A 20,711-nucleotide genomic window follows, 5' to 3' on the forward strand; every position below is an offset into this window, starting at 1 on the left:
AGAAGTGATGTGACTGATGCATCTGAAGGGATGAATTTAGATATTCTTGCTTTACGTCAGATTCCTTATGGGAATTTTGAAGTGTGACTTCTTGTTTTTCTAACTTGCACATGCTAAGTTGACTCATAGGTTTGCTTTTGGATTTCCCTTTTCTTTGGGTCCTGGGAGATCCTGGGTGCTGCTGCTCTTCATCTTACTACTGCTAAATATAAATATATGCCATATATAAATTATATGAATAAATTTTGTATGGATTTCACATATTTTATTTATATTTTATATGGAGTGTATGTGTTATCCATAAAATTAAAATTTTATATTATAAATACATTTTTTACAGCATGGAAACAAAACATTTTTGTTATTAACAAGTATTTTGACCTTTGTTTTTTTTACTATTCTCCTTTTATTCTGTCTTCCTTGATTCTGACAAGTTCATGGAGCTATAGAAAGGAAGAAGCTTTTTTTTTTTTTTTTCCTTTATGCTAGATATCTGTAGTAGAAATGTGAAGTCAGAGCTTGAAACAGTGATTGACCACCTGGTGGGAAGGCAGGGCCAATCCAGGGATATCAGATGCATGCAATGCCCCTGAGTGACTGGAATGGGTAAAGCCAGGATCCATCCCTTCCCAGACTTCATTTAAAGTTGGAAGTGGAGCTGAGGGTATCTTGCTGGAGATCCCTGCTTACCTGAGGCCTTCCAAGGGTAAGCGAGTTTCTTCCTTTGTTTCTGCATCCACAGCTGCTGCATTTGGTTTTGTCCTCATTTGCTGTAGCCTAGAGCTTTGCCACCCTGCTATTATTAGTGTACTTTCCATCACATTATAGCATTACAACATCTAATAGAGGAAGCGTTGGTGCAATTTTCAGTGTTCTTGCACTGCTGAAACAGTGTCAAACTCTTTCTGTGCAGTACCTTTAGAAATCTTAAACAGTGAGCACCAGGTAAGAATTGGAGCAGTTCCTACATTACAGGAAAAAAAAGCACCAAGTAATCTCTATATACTAAGAAACCTGTTAATTTTTAGCAATTACAGAGGAATAGGGGCTTGCCATAAACAAATCAGTTGTATATCAATATGATAATTGTCTGTGTTTGTATATTTCATATGCAATTCAAAAATAATCAGCAAGTGAAAGTTAAATTTACTTTATTAAAAAAGTTAGTGACCAATCAGCTGATCATGCAGTTGTTGTGACTGCTTGGATGAAATCTGCTGGATCAGTGTTAAGATTGCCAAACTTCCAACTGCTTAATGTTCGAAGTAGAATAAGTAGTATTTCCAATTCTAGTACCACTACTACGTACTAGTCGTTGTCTTGCAATAGTTGTAATTGATTTGCTCTGTTGCCTTACGTTTAGTGTGCTATAGGATTTTTTGATGTGTTTCTTTTGATTAGGCTTCTGTTTGTTTGTAGAGGTGGCACTGGCTGAGTGTGACAGACATCAGAGACAAGTTACAAGAAGATTAAATTTGGTAGAGACAATTTTAAGATGTTAAATGTCTGAACCATTTTGAATGGACTTTGTTTTGCTGAGATTACATCAATGTTTGCTGGAAGTAAAACGTATCTTAGTGATGTTCAGTAAATAAAGCTGCTTTTGTTCTAAGCTAAATGCTTTTATGAGCATTGGAGCCAAACTCACCAGCTTATGAAGGGGCAGCACTGGTTCATGTGATTAAATCATGCAAGGTTATCTGTATTTTTCTTACAAATGTCTGCAGCTGAATGTGATTTCTTATTCAAAAACTGAGATATAGAGGAAAAAGACATCTGAAATGATGGTTTTCATAATTAATGCTATTTTTGACTTAGTAGTAGTTACCTGTGGCCTGGCCTCAACTCCATCACTTTCAAAACTGAGGTTTTTTTCTCTGCACCATGCAGGGAAAGGTGGTAGTTCATCTTTAGGAAATGTATGGAGAATTAGATGTGATAAGTTCCTCTTGTACTTTCTTTTTATCTGTGCCACTTAACTTGCTATGACCTTAGGCAAGTAACTTTACCTTTTGCATTCCTTGACTTTGTCAAGAATGAAAAGGATTCTCCCAAGGTGATAAATAGTTTAATTAACTTCTGTAAAGTACCATCAGTTTACCAAGAATAGTTTGAATTAAGTTCGCTTATTTTCAGAGAGGTTTCAAGAGGCATTGCATGGATCTGAATTTACTTGCTAATTATTTTCACACAGCTCTGCTGAGACCCGCAGTTCAAGAAAAACACAGCTGTTTTCTCTTCCTTTGTTTGTCCATGTGTTACATGTTTTCCCTATGTTTTCAAGCCCTGAGGAATTCTTACGTGGTGTCTTATTCTATGTAATTGTTGCTGGCACTAAACTGCATTTCGTTAAAATGTATTTTGTGTATGATATATGTAGGAAGAATGCTGTTAATTTTGATGTACTCTTATTTATTATACTGAGCTGGTTAATATTTTGTAATAACAGAAGCATAGGTTTATTGAGCTTGTTGAGTAAGCTTTTATTACTGTTTTAGTGTCTTACCATTTTCTCTCTTGAGTTTTAATTATGAAATTTTAGAATACGCATCAAGTAGGAAAAGTGCTGTCATATCAGTCTGTATTTTTATGTGCTTAGTGAGATATGGAAACCAGGAAACTCCATCAGTGTTCTGTGCTGTTTTTCATTTAGCCTTTATTTTGAATGTAACCTTTCAGTATATTACGATTGTCCTTTTAATTTTTTTGAAATATCTATTTTATATATGCAAACAATCATTTACCATTAATGTTATTTTAATCATGTAAATACGTGTTTATCTGTAGAGAGCTTTTCTGGCTTTTCTGCATTGTTTTTGGAGACTGGTCAATTTTTTTTACCTCATTCTCAAGATTTGTGAACATGCATTTGCTTTGTTAAGATGTTGGCTGTCCTCCTGTCCAAAATCAGGTCATATAATAGCAAGAGTTGGCAATACTGCGAAGTGTGATACATTCTGAAGTTGGAAAATGTCAAGGTTTTCCTCTCTCCTTTTAAGATCTGTTTATTAATTGGATAGAAAGCCATTTTGGCCAGAGTTCATCATTTGGGTGAACTAAACAATTAGATGTGGGGTCTCAGTGCTGATTGTGTATTTTCAAATGGCAAGTTTGCGTTTCTCATTCAGATAAAAACTTGGATGTTAATGCATGACAAATGGATTGCTAACACAAGCAGTAATAAATCAGTAATAGCTGATAGTGGATCAAGAATTTATGGGGGAAATAATGCAGTGCAATATAATTCACATTTCAGAGAAAAAAGCTGTCTGATCAAATGTATTTGTGTATATATGTAGGTAGGTCCATCCAGCCTATTTCATATATGTCAGTATATTTGCATCTATGTGGCTCATGTTAATAGAGCAATTACTTTCTGTTATCTCTATGAAGATACAGAGTAGTCCAGGTCTTTAACTATTACTTGACCTGTATTCTTATCTTCCTTCTGGGGATCTAAAAGTATTTGACAGTTTTCAAGATTCTTGTGTTCAGAGTACATTCAGGTACTGCCAAGGCACCTAACAGCACTTTGGATGATTTAATTACTTTTCCTGCTGCTCAGTTATGCCAGCATTGTAATTGATCTTGTTAGAGATCCCATAAAATTTCCCAAATCATGCTCAGTATAACTGAGCAGAATCTCTTCTGAGCTTTTGATATAAAAATACTGGCATGGGGACAGAGTATCACTATCTAAAAAGTAAGTAGTTCTTATGGAATTCCTCAGATTATGAATTCAGTGGGCATAATGTTCGTATCGCTACTCCAAGGTGTGGATTAAAGAACAAGACAAGGGGTATTTAATGTGGGAGAACTGAATAATACAGAGCACTTGGCATGTATAATAGGCATCCCCTATTTAAAAAGAAAAATAAAACACAATCTGAATACTATTCCATAAAATGTATTCAGATTTTAAACAAAAAAATTCTAATTCTTTTAGTTAAAAAAATGACTGTTCAAGTGTGAGTAAATAACTGTTGAATTATAGGCCTGAATTTTGTTAAGAATTCGAAGTGTTAAGTTGAAAATATGAAATCTTATATCCCTGTTATGCTTAAGTACAATGCTTCTGAGAATATCCATGCGGATGTGGAGTTGTTTTCATCTATTGAACTATATTTTCTGGTAATCCTCCAAATAAGGGAGCAGCATGAACAGGAGGCTGCTACTCATCCCCTTGTTCCATGAAGGTCATCTCTCACTTGAGCCTTGTTTTCAGTTGAACTGGAGCTGAAACACGTGATGATCATACCTAGAGATCCATTTACAACTTGGGTTATTTGTTGGAGTTTTACAGTCTGTAAAAGTACCTGAAATGTTTAAGCGGCAGCTACTGTTACTTACTGTCCATCAAGTCAGAGATTATGAAATGTAAAGGTAGCTGAAAATAAGGGTTGTTTCATCTATAAGTGAAGCTTAGTTTGCATACAAGATGAAGTGAATAGCTTTCAACTCTAATTAGTGTATGAACTTAGCAAATAGATGACTTCCAACCTCTAAAGTTCCTTTGAAAGCTGAATTGTTGAAAGTTCCTTTCTGAATATATTTCTAAGTGAGCTCTTGCTGCTTGCTTCATACAAACCTACAGTTCTATATAGGGTAAATGAAGCAGAAGGCAGGTTGCATTTATCCTATGACAAGATGAAAAGCTGATTACGCAGATGAGTGCAGATGAAGTGGAAACCTCTCAGAGATTAGGTTTTGCTCTCAGTGTGCCCTACATTGCAGCCTGACATAATCGTTTCATATGGGTTGCTTTCTGTGAACTCTGTCTTGATGTAGACCACATGCTTGCAAAAAGGGAAGTTACTAACAAAGTAATTGTTAATCTCTGTCTGAAAATACTAGACACCAGAAGGGAAAGCTTTACTTTCAGCCAGGGTTTTTTTCCATTCCTTAGGCTGCAAACATATCTTGATATGCAGAATACAAGCTCACATTTTCCTATGGGCAATCAGCTGTTGGTCAGAAAAGTTCAGATAAAAAGGAGAAAACTAAATTGTAGATTTCAAATGGATTCATTTTGGTGCTGCAATTGACCTTAAGTGACAAAGGTCTCAAGACACCCAGAATGTTAAATAGAGGTGGATAATTTCTCCACCTCCACCTTGATTTAATAAAATTGAATAACACATTTTATGAAAGATAGGTGCAGTGAGCCAAGTAAAGCATTTATTAAAATGTACTGCATATATTAATGAGCTCAGGAGAACCAAGTGGGACACTTTTAGCTGGCTCTAAGTGACTGTGTGAAGAGGTATTTCTTGTGATGCTTCAGCATTGGAAATGATCTTAAACCCCAATGGGAATCAGAATGCACATTTTTTTTCCAGTTGTGTCTGTTAGAAGTACTTTAACCTCTGCTAGCTCTGAATTCTCTACTTTTATCTGAGGATATAGTTGCAAAGCCATTCTCCTCTGGTGCTCTCGAGGATGGAATACTTTATATCGACAGAGCAAGTAGGACTCCTAGTAGAAAAGTAATCTTCAGACAAACAAATTAAGTTTTTTTCCTTGCTCCATCTAAAATTCTGCACCTTAAAATAGCTAGCTGCTTCATGAGGTAGTCAGGAAACCAGGCACTGGGTGCTTTGCATCTTCAAGCAGTGCTTGGAGGACAGGTCAGGAATTCCAGTTTGCTCATGTTGCAGTTGGAACAATGTCTGGTTTGCTTAAGGGTTGTGTTGCAATTACTGGAGTAAGTGGTAGCTACATGATTGGCAGACACGCTGTTCCAGAAGAACAGATTTGATGGATTATGCAAAGGCACTTTATGACAAAAATAACTGGGCTGAAGCCTCGATGTGTTAGCTCTCCGGGAAACCCAGACTTCGCCGGAGAATCTTTCTGACACATCAAGCAGCAAGACGAGACGGCCCAGCAACGGCGCTTTGCGAAGAGCCAGGAACCAGCCCCCGGCCCGCAGCAGCTGTTCCGCAGAAGGCAGGCCCTTGCTGAGAACGGGCACTCACCGGGCGCCTGCCGGGGGCTCCAGTGCGGGGCCGCGTCCGCTGGAGGCTGACGTGCGCGGCGACGGCTGCGGTCAGCGGGGGGCGGAGGAGGAGGAGGCGGCCGCCGAAGATAGCGCCGGGCAGCCGCAGCCGTGCCGCTGCTCGGCAGCTCTGTCCTCCCTGCGCCCGCACCCGCGGCATCCGAAGAAGGCACCGCTCCGCGCAAGGTAATAATGCTCTTTCGTTTGCTTCTCGCTAGCGCTTTGCTCGGTTCCCGACAGTGCCTTCCTCTGCGGTCATCGAACGGATTAAAAAATAAAAGCACTAACTCGAGACTGCAGGGAACGGAGCTACTCAGTCTTCATTAGCATCTCTTGCTTGCCTGCTCTCTGCTTATTTATAAATAGCTTTTGCAGTTGCTCAAAAGCTGGGACCTCAGTTTGCCTCGCAGTCATAAGAAAGTCCACTGTTTTACTCGCTGTCCCTTTCTTGTCAGTACTATGGATGTAAGTTGTTCCTAGGTTACTCCCTTCACCCCAAAATAACTCCCAAATTGGCATGCTAGCTTTCTTCTAGTCTAATGCGTGGAGTAGATTCAGTGAGGTGGGAACTATGGATTACTCTAACTGCAGTGTTTGTTGGATGCAAATCCTTTCACGCACTCAGCAAGGCAGATGTGTGGGAAACACGTGATTAATATGTAGAGCATTTGGACAATCTGTTACTGTATATGTTAAAGCTTATGGGAGTCAATGCTGCAGATGAGGCTACTCAACTCTTACCCTGAATTAGAATGCATTTGTATAATGATACTTGCAAATACCTTTTAAGTGTTGGGAAAGTGACTTTCTGGATAAACACTTCTCTTAATGAGGGGTATCAGTACACACAGACAACTTAAACATGTTCTCCATTTATTTCTGAAGCAAAAATTAATCATATCTTCCAGTTGACAGATTGGGGCTGGGAATTATCCTGGTTGTCCTACAGTCTTGTCTGGTGGTCTTTGATTCCTCAAGTGTAATCGTAACAGAGCAACAGTAATCATAATGGATCCTTACCTTGGATCCATGGCTTGGTTGGAACTTCCTAGGAAATTAACATAAAAAGTTACTGAGAAATGATAGAGAAATTTTGGTTAATTTTCTAGCTCTAGTTACTTTCTTCCATTCTTTCCATTTTTTCATGACTGTTTAAAAGTAATTTTTCTTGTAGAAATGTCTGTCTTGTGCAAATGTTATCAGTAAACTATCTATACATTCAAAGGTACTTCTGAAAGTACATAGGCAATATTTCTATGAGCATAATGTAATGTGTACTTACACATAACATTCTGAAACATCCACCTTTCAGGTGAAACAGAAACAATTCAGCCACTTTGGATTAAACAGAGAGTAAAGAGGAAGAAGTGCTTTTTATGTTTTTAAATGAACTGTCAACCTGTAACAACGTTAATTTCATTTGAATAACTGCAGACAAAGTGTCTAGGGACAGAGAGTTGCACTTTGCTATGAAATCAAACAATCTTGTGAAGTGTTTTTCCAGTGATGGAAACCAGATTTTATTTGACTGGAACCTATCTCATTGAGGATAAGTGTCATGTACATGCACACTCCTTTGTATTTTTTGTGTACAAATTCTACAGATACATAGGCATAGGTGACAATCATGTAGTAAGTAGTGAGCAACAAGTGAATGTTTCCTTACTATTTTGCAAGTTTCTCTAGGATAAGGCTAAAGAAAAAGTATGGGTAAAAGTTAATTACTTCTGCAGAGGTAATTTTCTTGCATAGACAGGTATTTCCAGAAATCTGATTTTTTTTTTTTTTGGTCTTCAGCTTCTTAAGGACTACTTCAAAGTTGGTAAATAATTAGAATTAATAGTACAGATCTCTATTTTCATTTTTTTTCCTTGCTGGAATATACTGGTTTCCTTGGTCAATGCTTGTTCACTTAAATTGTTAATGATATTCAGGTAAGAAAATAGCTTACTGCTAGTAGTTGGTAAAATGGAGAAAATCTCTTTGAGAAAGCTTAGCAATTAGAAGCCAGGGAAGACTTTCCTTTCCTGGTGGCTTTATGCAAGTGCCAAACAGAATGCTGAGAAATGGTATCTATACAGAATAAATGTTAATGTAATGAACATCAGCTTCATACAGACATTTCTCAGGATATAAATATACAGCAAAGGGCCAGCTTTGCCTGGGATATGAGGCTGTTATTTTTGTTTATTTTCAAAAGGACTAATATCCCCCCTTTTCTCTGTCTGGAAAAAAGTAATAGTGGAAATACTGCATTATTCTTTTAATGATCAAGTACAAAAAAAATCAGTCCTTGCATTTCTTTTTGACATATAGATAGAACATTTGGGCACTGAAAGATCCGTTTAACTCAACCGTCCTCAATAATAGTGGAACCTGTAGACCCTAGAGCTGTCTGTAACAGGGAAGCTGCTTCATATTATGAAGGAAGTGTTTTGTTTTTTCCCCTTTCTGCCCTAGTCATATAAAGTCTTATGTAACTTCATAACATCTTTTACAGATTAATACTTGTGACTGTGCGCCACCATAGATATTATCAGAGTTACAACACAGTGAATGTCTTCACTTCTGTTCGTGAAGAGGGAAAGAAAGTGCATAAAATGTGTAGCATTAATTGTCATCCATGTGATTCATTTCTTCACATAGGTAATGCCACTTTTTTTCCTGTCCATGGAGGACTGAACCTCTGTTCATTAGTTTGGACATGCAGCTTGATCTTAAATCCAATTTCATTTCATCATAACAGAAAGTTAAACTTCTAATATATCTTTAGAAGACCATGTATATTTTTTTCTGCAAGGCCCTTAAAAAATTATGTAAGAGCTGTGAAGTCTTAATATTGAAGTACATCTGTCCTTCATTTGAAGTCATGCAATCTTACAAATGATTTAAAATGGTATTAGTGAGATCTTGAAGGCAAATGTGTATTTAATCCACCAAGATCTAAGCCAACATTTTTCTCAGTCATTCTTTTTATCCTGCTGCATTTTTTTTTAGCTCATTACACTGAAATACTGTCTTTGTGTTTTAATTTTTTAGTGGCTTGGTTTTTGTTTTTTTTTTTTGCCACAAAGCTTGTCTTGTTGCTGTAGATAGAACCATTTGAAGTATCTATGCAAATAATTTAATCTCTTTAATATCTTTAAAAGTACTTCTATAACTCATTTTTATTTTTAGAAGTGCATTTGCCTGTTGATAGACTTGCTGAATGTAATAAAAGTTCCATGTGAGTGGTCTCTGTTATAGTACATAGACCAGACAAGCCACAATGATGGTCAAGCAGTTAATCATGTTCAGTACCATTATTTAATGTTAATTGATTTTTTTTACCTAGAACAGAACAGATGCAATAATCTGTTGATACAACAGACTGATAGTTATACCTCATATGCGTATTTAGTTAGCCTTTAAAAAACCCATGACCTATTCTCTCAGGTGGATAACAATGGAGTTTATCATTTTTTGTTGATTGTAGTTGTGAATGTCAAAACTATTCATCTGTGAAATGCCGCCAGTGAAAAGATGAAGAAAAAGGCAGCTATAATTCTCAGCTTTAAAACTTCAAAGAAATGGTCATTGCACGTCATTACAGCCTGTTTCATCCCAGTACAGCCAAGGTTTTCAAAACTTGGATAATGGTTATTTTTGTACAACCCAAAGTTCTTTAAGGCTAAAGTACTTCCAAGATCACTGAAGTTTGGGCATGGGTTTAAAAGAGTTCTGAGTTTATTCTCAAAGTTTGCGTAATTTTATGAAATATTTTAGGATGTGTATAGTTAAATAGGCTTATAACTTGCCAGATAAATGCTTCAGAAGATTAGTGTAAGAATTTTGCATGGGACAGCATCTTTGATCTTTCATTGCAGAAAAAAATGTACTCAAATCTTGCTGGATTTTTAGGGGATCTTTGGAATGTCTAAAACATCATTGGAAGTTGTTGCTACTGTTATTTTTAGTTCTGTTTCTCTTGTCTTAGCTACTGTAGCTCCTTGAGAATATACATCTTTTGCAATTGACCCAGGCCTTTGCATCTAGAATTCTTCTCTTTGCTCATGAAATACCTTGAAGATTGGCTCCACTTTATCCTTTTAGTTTAGTTTTTTTTTTTTTTTTGGGTTTCCTTACATGGTGAATTGGGTTTTAAGTTGAAAATGTCTCTGAAAGTGAAACTTGGTGAAAGACCTTTGATTTGAAAGGCACTATATTAAACAGTTTTTAAATATCTGCATGACATTACCAAGTATGGGGATCACGTAAATTCAAATCTGGTGTCTTGGTTTAGCAAAATTAAATATGAGACAATACAATAAATGTGAGCTATTTCAAGCAATAACCTCACTAACTCAATTGCTTTAGCTGATATGCATACAATACAATGTTCTTGTATATTTTACTCCATCTAGAAAGTAAAAACTAAAAAAAGTTTAAAATGAAATGGGGTATAAAATTTTTTTTGCATGTTTATTGTTTGAGAGTAATTACTTACAAACAGCAATATTCTTATGTTAAAGATATTACCTAAAATATATATTCTGACCAATATTAGCTATCAGTTATCCAAGCTATTATGTAATATGGAAGATGTAGTTCTTCCTGGTGGAATTTGCAAAAATCGAAATTAATGCTTTTGAAGGATTAACAAGATAATTCTTTTATTTAAAAAATATTTATTTCATTTGTTTCTTCTATAACCTGTACACCCTGCCAGAAGTGGAAATTACCTACTAGTATCCCATATAACCTACCCAGGACAATGTATTCAATACAAAATTTTTTTAATATTATTGAGTTAAAATTGGTGTATAGGGAAGTCACATTAAGTTTATGACCCTAGTCTAAAATATGCGAATTTGATCTTGTAAGTGTATGTTATTTTTTGCTATTGATGTCAATTTCTTTGCTTTACTTTTCTTTATTATTCTCTGCTTTTCTATTAAAGTATGTCAAGACTACATATTTAGACTTATGAATAGAGATATGTAGAGACTTATCTTGTTTATTACTTGAACATCAGCTGACTAGTATCTGTACAGCTTTTAAGACCTCTGTTTCCTGAGGCAAAAAATGTTTCTTCTTGCCTGTAATTAATTTTTACGTTGCTATATGATTTTAGCCAAATGTCAGCCATGTGCCTCTATCCATATATGGAGGAATAGTTTCCACTTTTTAAGTTACATGATTTTATTTTATTGAGTATTCATCTTAAGCAAAAAAAGTTGTAGAGGTAAGCTATGTAACTGTGTATATCTTACACTAACATAAATATAAATATATATAAAAATATATATAAATTTATAAAATATAAATATATAAATATCAAATCACAGAATATCTGTTTAATACTGTTTTTGAGGAATAAGCCCTGTATATATTTTAAGTGTCTTAAGTTTATTTTAAAATAGTTGTAATAGTCATAACATTCATTTTAACTTTCAGATCTGGCAAAATACTATTTTCATATCAGCAAGAAGTTATTTTTTGTTTATGAAAACTTATTAATCCCTTCGAATCATAACTCTTCATGCATTTACCTCCTAGATATGCTTGAGAACACAAGTTGCCATAATAATATTGTATTTGGTACCTTGACCTTTCTAAAACTTTGATATTTATTCTTAATGCATTGTCATTTTCCTCACACATCAGATAGAAAGATGTGGCCAGGAGTATCATGAAAATGATTTTAATCTTTTTAAGAAAGGTAGAAATTAATTGTAATTGCTGTATTGGACTGATGGTCCTGGGCCAGGAGGGCAACATGATTCTCTGAGGTAGAGTCCTAGAATGGGTTGGCTAGGAAGGGAACCTAAAGACCACCTAGTTCCAGTCCTCATCCTGCCCATGAGCAGGATCACCTTCAACTAGATGAGGTTGCTCTAAGGTCTGTGATCAGTTAGCTCCATGTGCTTTGTTTCAAAGAGTTATGAGGGTCAGTACTGATGTTTGCAACAGAGTTTGGCTGACATGTCGTATACTGTGTACAATGAAGATGTGTAAAATGAAAATTTCACCTATGCTGTGAAATAAACTTGTTTTTCCTAATAAAACAGCAAGTGATTATAATCTATATTCAGTTCATATTCTATTTTTAATTATAACTTTGTGACACTTCAGTTATTTTAGCTGCAATTTTCAATGGAAAATATTCTTTGTGTTTTTTTTTCCCCTTAAGGAAAATCTCAGTTAAAAGATATAATAAATGCAGTTGCTTTTGTTTTTGCAAACAAAGCTGGAAGTGCAGTGCAAGGAATGTGGGGGGGTACTGATTGTTTCATAGAGTACAACATCTGAACCAAAAACATCATATTTCAAACAGACTATTACTGTGTTAAGAGTGGTTTTTCTTAGATATGCATACAGCTTGCCTTTGCTCTTTCTGTCTACATCTTAATCATTCAGAGTTTTTATAGTTGAATTATCTATTGCAGAGTTATTATTCACTGCTCTTAAGCATTCAAATGGAAGAGTTTATTATAGGAATTTCACTTGGTAGTTTGTTGCAAATTAACTTTCTCAAACAGATTTTTTTGGACTAGTATGTCCTATCATGTTGAACTCTGTCAACACATCTTCAGTAGTCATGAGGACAGGCTGTGTCATCTTTTCTTTTTTTAATTTGATGATGCAGTTGTGTCAGAAAAAGCAACATATTGCTTTGCTAAATTGAACTAGGCTGCAGAAGGATGAGAATTTTCATGTCAGTATAATTCTCTTTCTGGAGGGAGAGCCCTTTTTCTGGAAATAAAATAAAAAATGGTGTATTAGTGCACATATTAAGAGGAAAAAATCTACTTGTACAAATTACTTTGTATTTCCAATTGCTTTCAGCTATATTCAGGTATTACTGTAGATAAGTTGTACTGGGAATCACTTGGCTCAAGTCATGGCAGCAAAAGTCTGAATAAAGGAACTTTCTTGGTAAGAGTACAGCTGAAAATATTTGGCAGGACTTGTGATGGTTTATGGTGGAAAACTTCTATTTTAAAAACAAATGTTTTGATAACTCTGAAACAACAGATTGAAATTATTACTTGTTACTGAATATGGCAAATATTTTTATCACTTCAGAGACTAATCTGTTTGTGAAGTCATTGATTTCAATCTTATTCTAGTTTTGTTTTCTAGTTTTTCTTTTTTTCTTTTTTTTTTTTTTTTTGAGATTGGATAATGCAATATAGCCGTTATGTTTGTTTTTTCAACCTGACTAGTCAAATGTAATATAAATTTTAAATATAAATGATAATCCATCTTTTATTAGTTTTTTATCTGCTATGAGCTGGAAAAGTAATATGCTTATTTATAGATCTTTCCAAGTAAGACTGGCCTATAAAAGACCAGAAACAAGTGCAAGGTAGTTAAGCTGGTGAGAACGTTTGTTTTCAGTGAGGCATCATCATGTTATTCAGTCAATCCAGAAATTTTTCAAAAACAATTTTAATAATCTTTACTTGCCATGTATGGTGTATCTTCTTTAGTGATGAGTTTGTTTCAAGTCATTTAGATTTCTTTCTCTTCCGGTCACCAAGCTAAGGTATTCAGAAGTTAGATTTCAAAATATTTTGTTGTATGAACTCATTCCTACACTGAATTAATTTGGACAGAATGATATAGCCAGAGATCATTAAAGATTCAAGACATTTTAACATGCTTTTCTGGTGAATTCCATTCATTTTTGTTGTTTGTGTATTTGTTACTATTACTATTTGCATTTATATTTTAAAGTCCTTTTTTGGTATATAGAGCGCTGCAGTGTGGATTCATTTAATGAATTTCAGGCTTATGTTCTATATTATATGTTTCATCTCAGTTGATTGGCTCTAATGTGCTCTAATACTTCCCCTGTGCCATTGCATGAGGTCTGAACTTTAATAAACCAGTTCTGTCTGACATAGACTTTCTTTCACTGTAACAACTCTAATATAGTTCAACATTTGTACTGAACTAATTTAAGTGTAATTGAAAAGAATGGTAATTTTAACTACCCTTGCTAACAGTACCTGCTGTAGTTCACACAAACTTTTAAACAGTGTAACACTGGATTGTGGTCACAATGCACTAAAAACAGTTTGGGTTTGTAGTTGGGAAATTTCTGCTGTTAGATATGTTACTTTATATCTGTGCTGTTGCAAAGAGAAGTAACATTGTCTTTGCAAATAGACAATCACTTTTTATCTTTCTAGTGATACCATTTGTTATTTAGTTGAATGATAGTCTGAAAGAGCCTCAGAGAAGCATTAGAGTTTAGGAAGAGAAGTAAATGCTGGAGTTTGTCTCTATCAGAGAAATCATGCTTTGTAAACAAATATTGCATTTGCTTCATTTGCTTCTTCTATTTTATGATATGAATTCCCCTTTTCTTTGCTTTTTTGCTTCCTTTCATTTACCAAGTTTCTTCTGTTTTGATGTGGTTCTTGAGCTGCATCACATAGCACAGAAAGTACCACTAACATTGATGAACATAGGGACACATTGCTATCTAATAACGAACAGATCTGAGAGAGCTGGGAAAATGAGGAGTAAAGGATCTTGGTTAAAGGTCAGGGCGAGGAGGAGCACCTGCTGTACTGAGCAGAAGTGCTGTGCCCTACTGGACGGATGGAACTGCAGCAATAGAGACCTGAATTTCTATGGGAACAACTTGAACAGCAGTTTTGTTTTTTGATAGGAAAAGGCAGAGAAGAACAGGTGGTGATAGAGTGGAAGGAGTAGATCTCACAGTATATGTTGAATCTTAAATTACAGGGAAGATTTGAATGGTGTCTGCTCATACCATTGAATGTGACTTTTGACATTGAGGAGCACTTACACTGCAACTTTTTTTTGTTTGCAAAACAAAGTTGTCTTGCTATTTCTCTATTATTAATTAAAAATAAACAATGCAGTGACAGAATTGGTTGCTTCTCAGACACTATTTCAGTTGTTCTTTCTAGTTTTCAAATAGCTATCTCCAACTAAATAGCTGTTTTTCTCTTAAAATATTTTTCTCAGTGTGAATCTCACTTCTCTTCTACTATTGTTTTAAAATACGTAACTGTGAGCATAGATGCTGAAGTTTGTTGTCATCACTCCATGCTATATTTTATGTAGATAAAATGAAGTCATTGTGGATTAATTGGTATTTTACTTAAACCGTAATTTTTTATCTGATTAAGGTTTTTTTTTATTTCTAGAAAATTGGATGTATCCTCAAAGTAGGTCTGAGCCAGCTGAATAGGTTTTTGACAGAGATGTTAATATAACTTAAATATAGTTTAAATAATAATTAAAGTCTAGAATAGGCTTATCTGTTTTTAATTTAAAAAACAGCTTTTGCTTGTTTTATGATTAAGGGGGAGTTGTAGGTCTGATTTTTAGTAACGCAATGATTCGAAGATCAGATTAAGTTAGAGAAACTACTTGTGTTTTGGAGGTGTTATGGCCCAAAAGATTGGTTTTTTTTTTTTTTTTTTTTTTCAAAGACTGGCAAATTCTCACCCTTACACATATATTCCTTAGTCCAAAAAAGTTCATTCACATTACCAAGAGCAACATATTCTTCAGAACAGTTTGGATTGCTCTCTGTGTTGTAGATGTCAATACAAGGATGCTCACTTTGTCTGTAGCTTCCATGATGCTATTACTCATTATTACTATATATATATATAGTATATATATATAATGTATATATATAGTATATATATTATATAATATATAATATATTATAATATACATATATTACTATCATTATTCCATGATGCTTTTAGTTGTTTCATCTAGTAACAAAATGTCATTCCACTTGGGACAAAACAAATGAACACAAAAATATATCAGAATAATGCTAAGAGGTTTTTTTCCTAGGTAGAACTATGATTTTGGGTCTAATAGCTGATTTATTCTCTGTATTAAACACAATGTCCTTTCTTTATTTTGCTCTTTTATTATTTTCATGGATAAACACCTTGTTGTAATGCATGATCTTCCTCAAGTCAGTGCTAAGCATAGATTTTGGCCTATTTGGGAAATGCTAATTTTTACTAGTCTTCATTCTTTTCTTCCCAGTTAATGATTCTACTTCCTAGTTTAACCACTGTATGTTGCCAGTGGACCAAAATATGGACTTTGCCATCTATCTCTCTGCCCAGCTGCTCCCATGAAATTCTGCTCTTCCATAAAGTTCCCCTGAAGTAAGAACTGACTCAGCATTCATTAGCTGAGGCTGAGTATTTATTTATGAAAATATCCGTAAGTTAACTAGTTCATATTTGTTGTAGCTCACCTCGCTAGATGACTCAAGGGGTAATTTAGTGCTTTGGCTAAGTCGATGCATTTGCAAAATGCTACCGTAAGTGTTGTTCCCTACTGCTAGTGTGGAGAATAAGTTAGAGATATCTCTGAAGGAAGATTGTTCTTTAGTTATTTCTATATGCAGAAGCACAGTGGGGTGCATCTACCAGTGTGGCTCCCTGTGACTGCATGATTGCTCAGTTCTACTCCAGAGAAGCTGCAGTTGTGTGCAGCTGGAGACAAGGAGAACAGGAAGTGAAGCCACACTTTTTAGCAGTACCAACCTTGTCAGAATGTCAAAATCAGGCAGTAAGTGAAGACAAAAATTAAGGAAGGAAAAAGAAGGCAGAATTTTCGTAGAGTTTTCCAAGAAACTTGAAAATAGTCTTGTTGCTTCACAGATATACAACAGAAGTAATAACTGAAGGTGTTCTACCTGTCCTACCCTTTCTGGTATCTGCATAGGCTGCTGGATGCCACATAACTACTGGGTGCTGGTAAACAGAATTAAGAAGCTCACCTGATGGAGGTCTTCCTTACTGTGAGACTCTCTCTTCAAGGATTGAGCATACATGTACTCACTGGCATGAAGTAAATGGAAACTGACTCTTTTACTCAGAAGAAATAGAAATGTTGACACTATTTAAAGAATACTATAATTAGATGAAATGCTTTAAAATTTAGCTCAAAATCTGCGGAAGTTACTATTTGTTGGTAGGATATGATGTTTTAGGTAAATGCCACTTGCTGCTTAGATTAGGATATGGTGATATGGATTCATGATAAAGTTATTGGTGCTGTTTTATATCTGACTTGATACATGCTACAACCTGATACAGTATTTGTGTATTGAAAAAATACATAAAACAAAAATGTGTGACATGGTAATGTGGCAGCTTCCTTTACTTATTGTTGCCTGAGGTTAAGGCTGATTATTTCAAAATGATGGAAGCTTCTGATGTACTGTTTTTAAAGAGAGTCTGTGATTATTGAAACTTTCAACAAAGGGAAGACTTAGTAGGTGCTCCCTAGCTTTGTGTGCTGCAGGATTTGCTGTTGAGCTTAAGTTCTTTTCCTGATGCTTATGCATTTCCCAGTGACTTCGGAATTCCCCACTGAAGTTATGATTGCAGAATTCCTCCTTCGTAAAAAGTCAATTACATTCTCAGAGTAAACTAACTTCTATAAAAAAAAACAAAAACACAACATATATATCAAGGGAATGTAAGTAAATTCAATCTTTAGTAAGAAAATACAATGCAATGTGTAGAAAAAGAAATAACAAGGCTCAGCAAACCTGCTTGTAGGAATATGATTACACTGTTGCTTTTTGAATCAAAATAGATTTATATCTTATTTGATGGGTCTATTCTGAGTATACTAACGAAGTAAATGTGCTTTTTTTTTCTTGCAACTTCAATGATGTCAGAACAGCTTGACTGATGACCATGAGAAGTAAATTTTCATCTTTTTCATTTTTATTTCTTTTTCCTGCTATGCAATAAGTAGCAAGATCTGATTACACTGTGGTGGTGTTATGGTGCTGTTTGTGTTGAGCTGAAAAGCAACATACATGCTTGAGTGATTTCTTTTAACCAGGTGTATAACAGGAAGTTAACTTTCAACAGAGAGGGCAGTAGGTTTCAGCACTGAACAGTAAATACTCTTTGAGCTGGATGTTTTATTTAACATCTTGTGACCTTATGGAAGAGAACCCTAGAGATAGCTGTGATGTATAGGAGAAAGATTGACTCAAATATGAGTTTTAGCAATATGCTTTCTGTGATGTTTTTAAGGTAAAATATGTATCAGAGAAAACAAAACAAAAAGAAAAACCAACAAAAATGAGGCTATGCTACTGTGGGTTTGTTATTTGTCATTAAATTTGCCATAACCAAGTTTGACAGGCTTTTTATTTTTTTTCAGCAGACAATGTTATTGTTGAAGATTACTCAGATGCCTTCTGTCCATTTTCTGCCTCACATGCTATGTCATGAAAGCTTTGATACACTTAGTACATAATTTAAATGAATGACTACTTTGGCAAGCATAATGGAAGGCACGCATACTGTCCTTCAATTGCACAAACCCATAATGGAGGTTTGTTACATCAGCTTCTATCTTCCAGAGGGTGAAGTCAGAGGATTTACTTACAGGGGCTGTGTGACTCTGGATAGAACCAGTAAACGTTTCTGTGATTGCTATAAAGTACAGGAGAGATTGGAGATGAGAGAACAGCCATATGAAAATTTCAGAGATATTATTTTCAAGCAAACTACAACAAAAGACATTCTCACTGAGCTGTACAGACTAACTGCTGAAAAGGAAAAACTGTTATCCAATCTTTCAAGATCGCATCACATTCTGGGCCTTAACATGGGACATCGGGAGGAAAAGAAACAGGCTGTTTCTGGAGTCACAAAACTTAAATGTGATGATTGTTCCAGTTTTGCATATCATCAGGAGTTCTTTCTGGATTCTGCAAAGAGAGACAAATTAAATGACAAGAGAATGAGGAAATATAGAAGAAAAGAGAGCTTTGATGAATTTGGGCACTGGAAAGGGAGAAATAAGTTGTATGAACAACATTCTTTACTGAGGGGGCAAGGCATGCAAATGAGTAATGAGAAGATGCTCCCCATGAGACTTTCTACCAGGAGCTTTCCCAGTTCCTTTTCTGCCTCCAGTTGTGTAACAGCAAAAGGTAAAGACTATTTATTACCAGATGCTGGTATACAACCAGCAAGAGGGATAAAAGAAGGGTATTTTCTTGAAAGCAACAAAGCTATGAAACTGGATGCTGACTTAACAAGTTCTGTATCAAAAGACAACGGTGATAAAGTTGCAATTGAACTACTGGATAATGCAGAATGCATTCCTGAAGTTATAAATGTACAGCAGAGTATCACGTTGGTAAAATCATCTCAGGAAAATCTACCTAACAACCTAGAGAAGTTAAGCAAACCTGCAGTTCCTAAAACCTTGAAAAATGTCAAGTGTACGGACCAGGTATGCAAGAAGAAACCAGGATTCATAATTGCTGCTGAAATACAGGATTCAGAAGCTTGTGACAAAAAAGCTGCGAAAACCCATGTAGAGTCATTATCTGATTTTCACAAAAAAATGGTTTCTCCTGTTTTCACGACAGTACATAATGTGTCTATATCAAGAACTGATGGATATTCAGCAGATGAAACTGCTGGATACTCTAGAAACAGTGTGCTGCAGGAAGAGGAGCAAGATGGCTCTGTTTTGAAGTACAAAGCAGAGAGAGTGCACATTACCGATGAGTCATGCAACCTTGTGGGAGCAGTCAATAAAGCTCTTCTGAAAGTTATACAGAGTGACAGTTTAGATGAAGCTGCAGAATGGAAGAGACTGAAACAAATTACAAGAGTAGACAGAAACCTGCCAGGCTCAATATATGAGAAAAGAACCACGGTATCCTGGGGAAAAAACAATCATTTATTTCTGAACCTGCCTGTAAATGAAGACCCTGATGATTCTCAGACAAGTAATAAGCTGGAAGAGAAAAAGCTACATTCACCCTCGTTACTAGCAGTGAGTAATGTTTTTAGTAATTCCTATCTACTATCTAATGCACACAAACAAATGTCACCTATTCCTTCTCCATTATCTTCAAGACTGCCTACCCCGCAGCTGCATCATCGGATTCTTCCATTACCTGCACAGAACTCTGAAGACGAACCTATGTTTGGTGATTACTGCAGTGGGAGACAAAGTGCTATAAACCTCTCTTTCAATGATTTGGAGCCACCATTTTATCTGAAGTTTTCTGAACCTGGAGAGTTAGGATTTGCCATCAGACAACCATGCTTACATCAGAATGCAACTGCAGGGCAATTTGAAAAGCGCACTCTGCAAGAGAGACTAACTACTCAGACAAAGCAGAATTTCTGTGCAGGTCAGTCCTATTTTATATATTTAAAAACTAATAGAGTTGATAATCCATGAAAGTGTCAGGGATTTTTTTAATACTAGCCTTTAATAATGTTTTAAATGAAAGAAAAACTATTGACTTTTAAAAACAAAAGTTGTAATTATGTATGATTTACTTTCAGATGTTTTTTTAATCTTATTTTATTCAATGCTATTGTTAGTGAATGTTCCCTGTTAACCAAAGTTAAACAGGTATGCAGAGAGAGGAAATGCTGAGCTGTAGTATTTCTCCTATCATTAACTATATATGAACTTTTAACTTACTCAGAAATATAGCTGAACAAAATAGCTAAGATAATCTTTAAAATTAGTTATTTTTTCTGCATACAATGTTCCTGCTATTCTTGTGTTCTAGTCTGTCAAAATGTTGTCATAGCTTTTATTGTCCAAAGCATTCTTTTTACTTTGTTCAGATTAACTGATAGAATATTGCATAAGCAAGCTAATTTACATTGCCTTAAGTATAGGACTGGTGTGACCATTTGCTTTA

General features: G+C 35.3%; 1 protein-coding gene across 3 annotated transcripts in view; it reads left to right on the forward strand.

Annotated features, from left to right (window-relative positions):
- The window catches only part of FMN1 (formin 1), a 176,677-nt gene that overhangs the window by 5,613 nt on the left and 150,353 nt on the right, over window positions 1-20,711 (forward strand). Inside the window, exons 3-4 of one of the 3 annotated variants that reach the window (XM_048948464.1) lie at window positions 490-706; window positions 18,188-20,186. In XM_048948464.1, the coding sequence (XP_048804421.1) occupies window positions 18,293-20,186 (1,894 nt within the window). In that variant the 5' untranslated portion in view covers window positions 490-706; window positions 18,188-18,292. Of the gene's footprint in view, window positions 1-489; window positions 707-6,071; window positions 6,185-18,187; window positions 20,187-20,711 lie in introns of those variants that run through there. The other 2 variants (XM_048948462.1, XM_048948463.1) reach the window with 2 other exon arrangements.

Source organism: Lagopus muta, chromosome 6 (assembly GCF_023343835.1).
Source record: "Lagopus muta isolate bLagMut1 chromosome 6, bLagMut1 primary, whole genome shotgun sequence".
In the NCBI taxonomy this organism is placed as follows: domain Eukaryota; kingdom Metazoa; phylum Chordata; class Aves; order Galliformes; family Phasianidae; genus Lagopus; species Lagopus muta.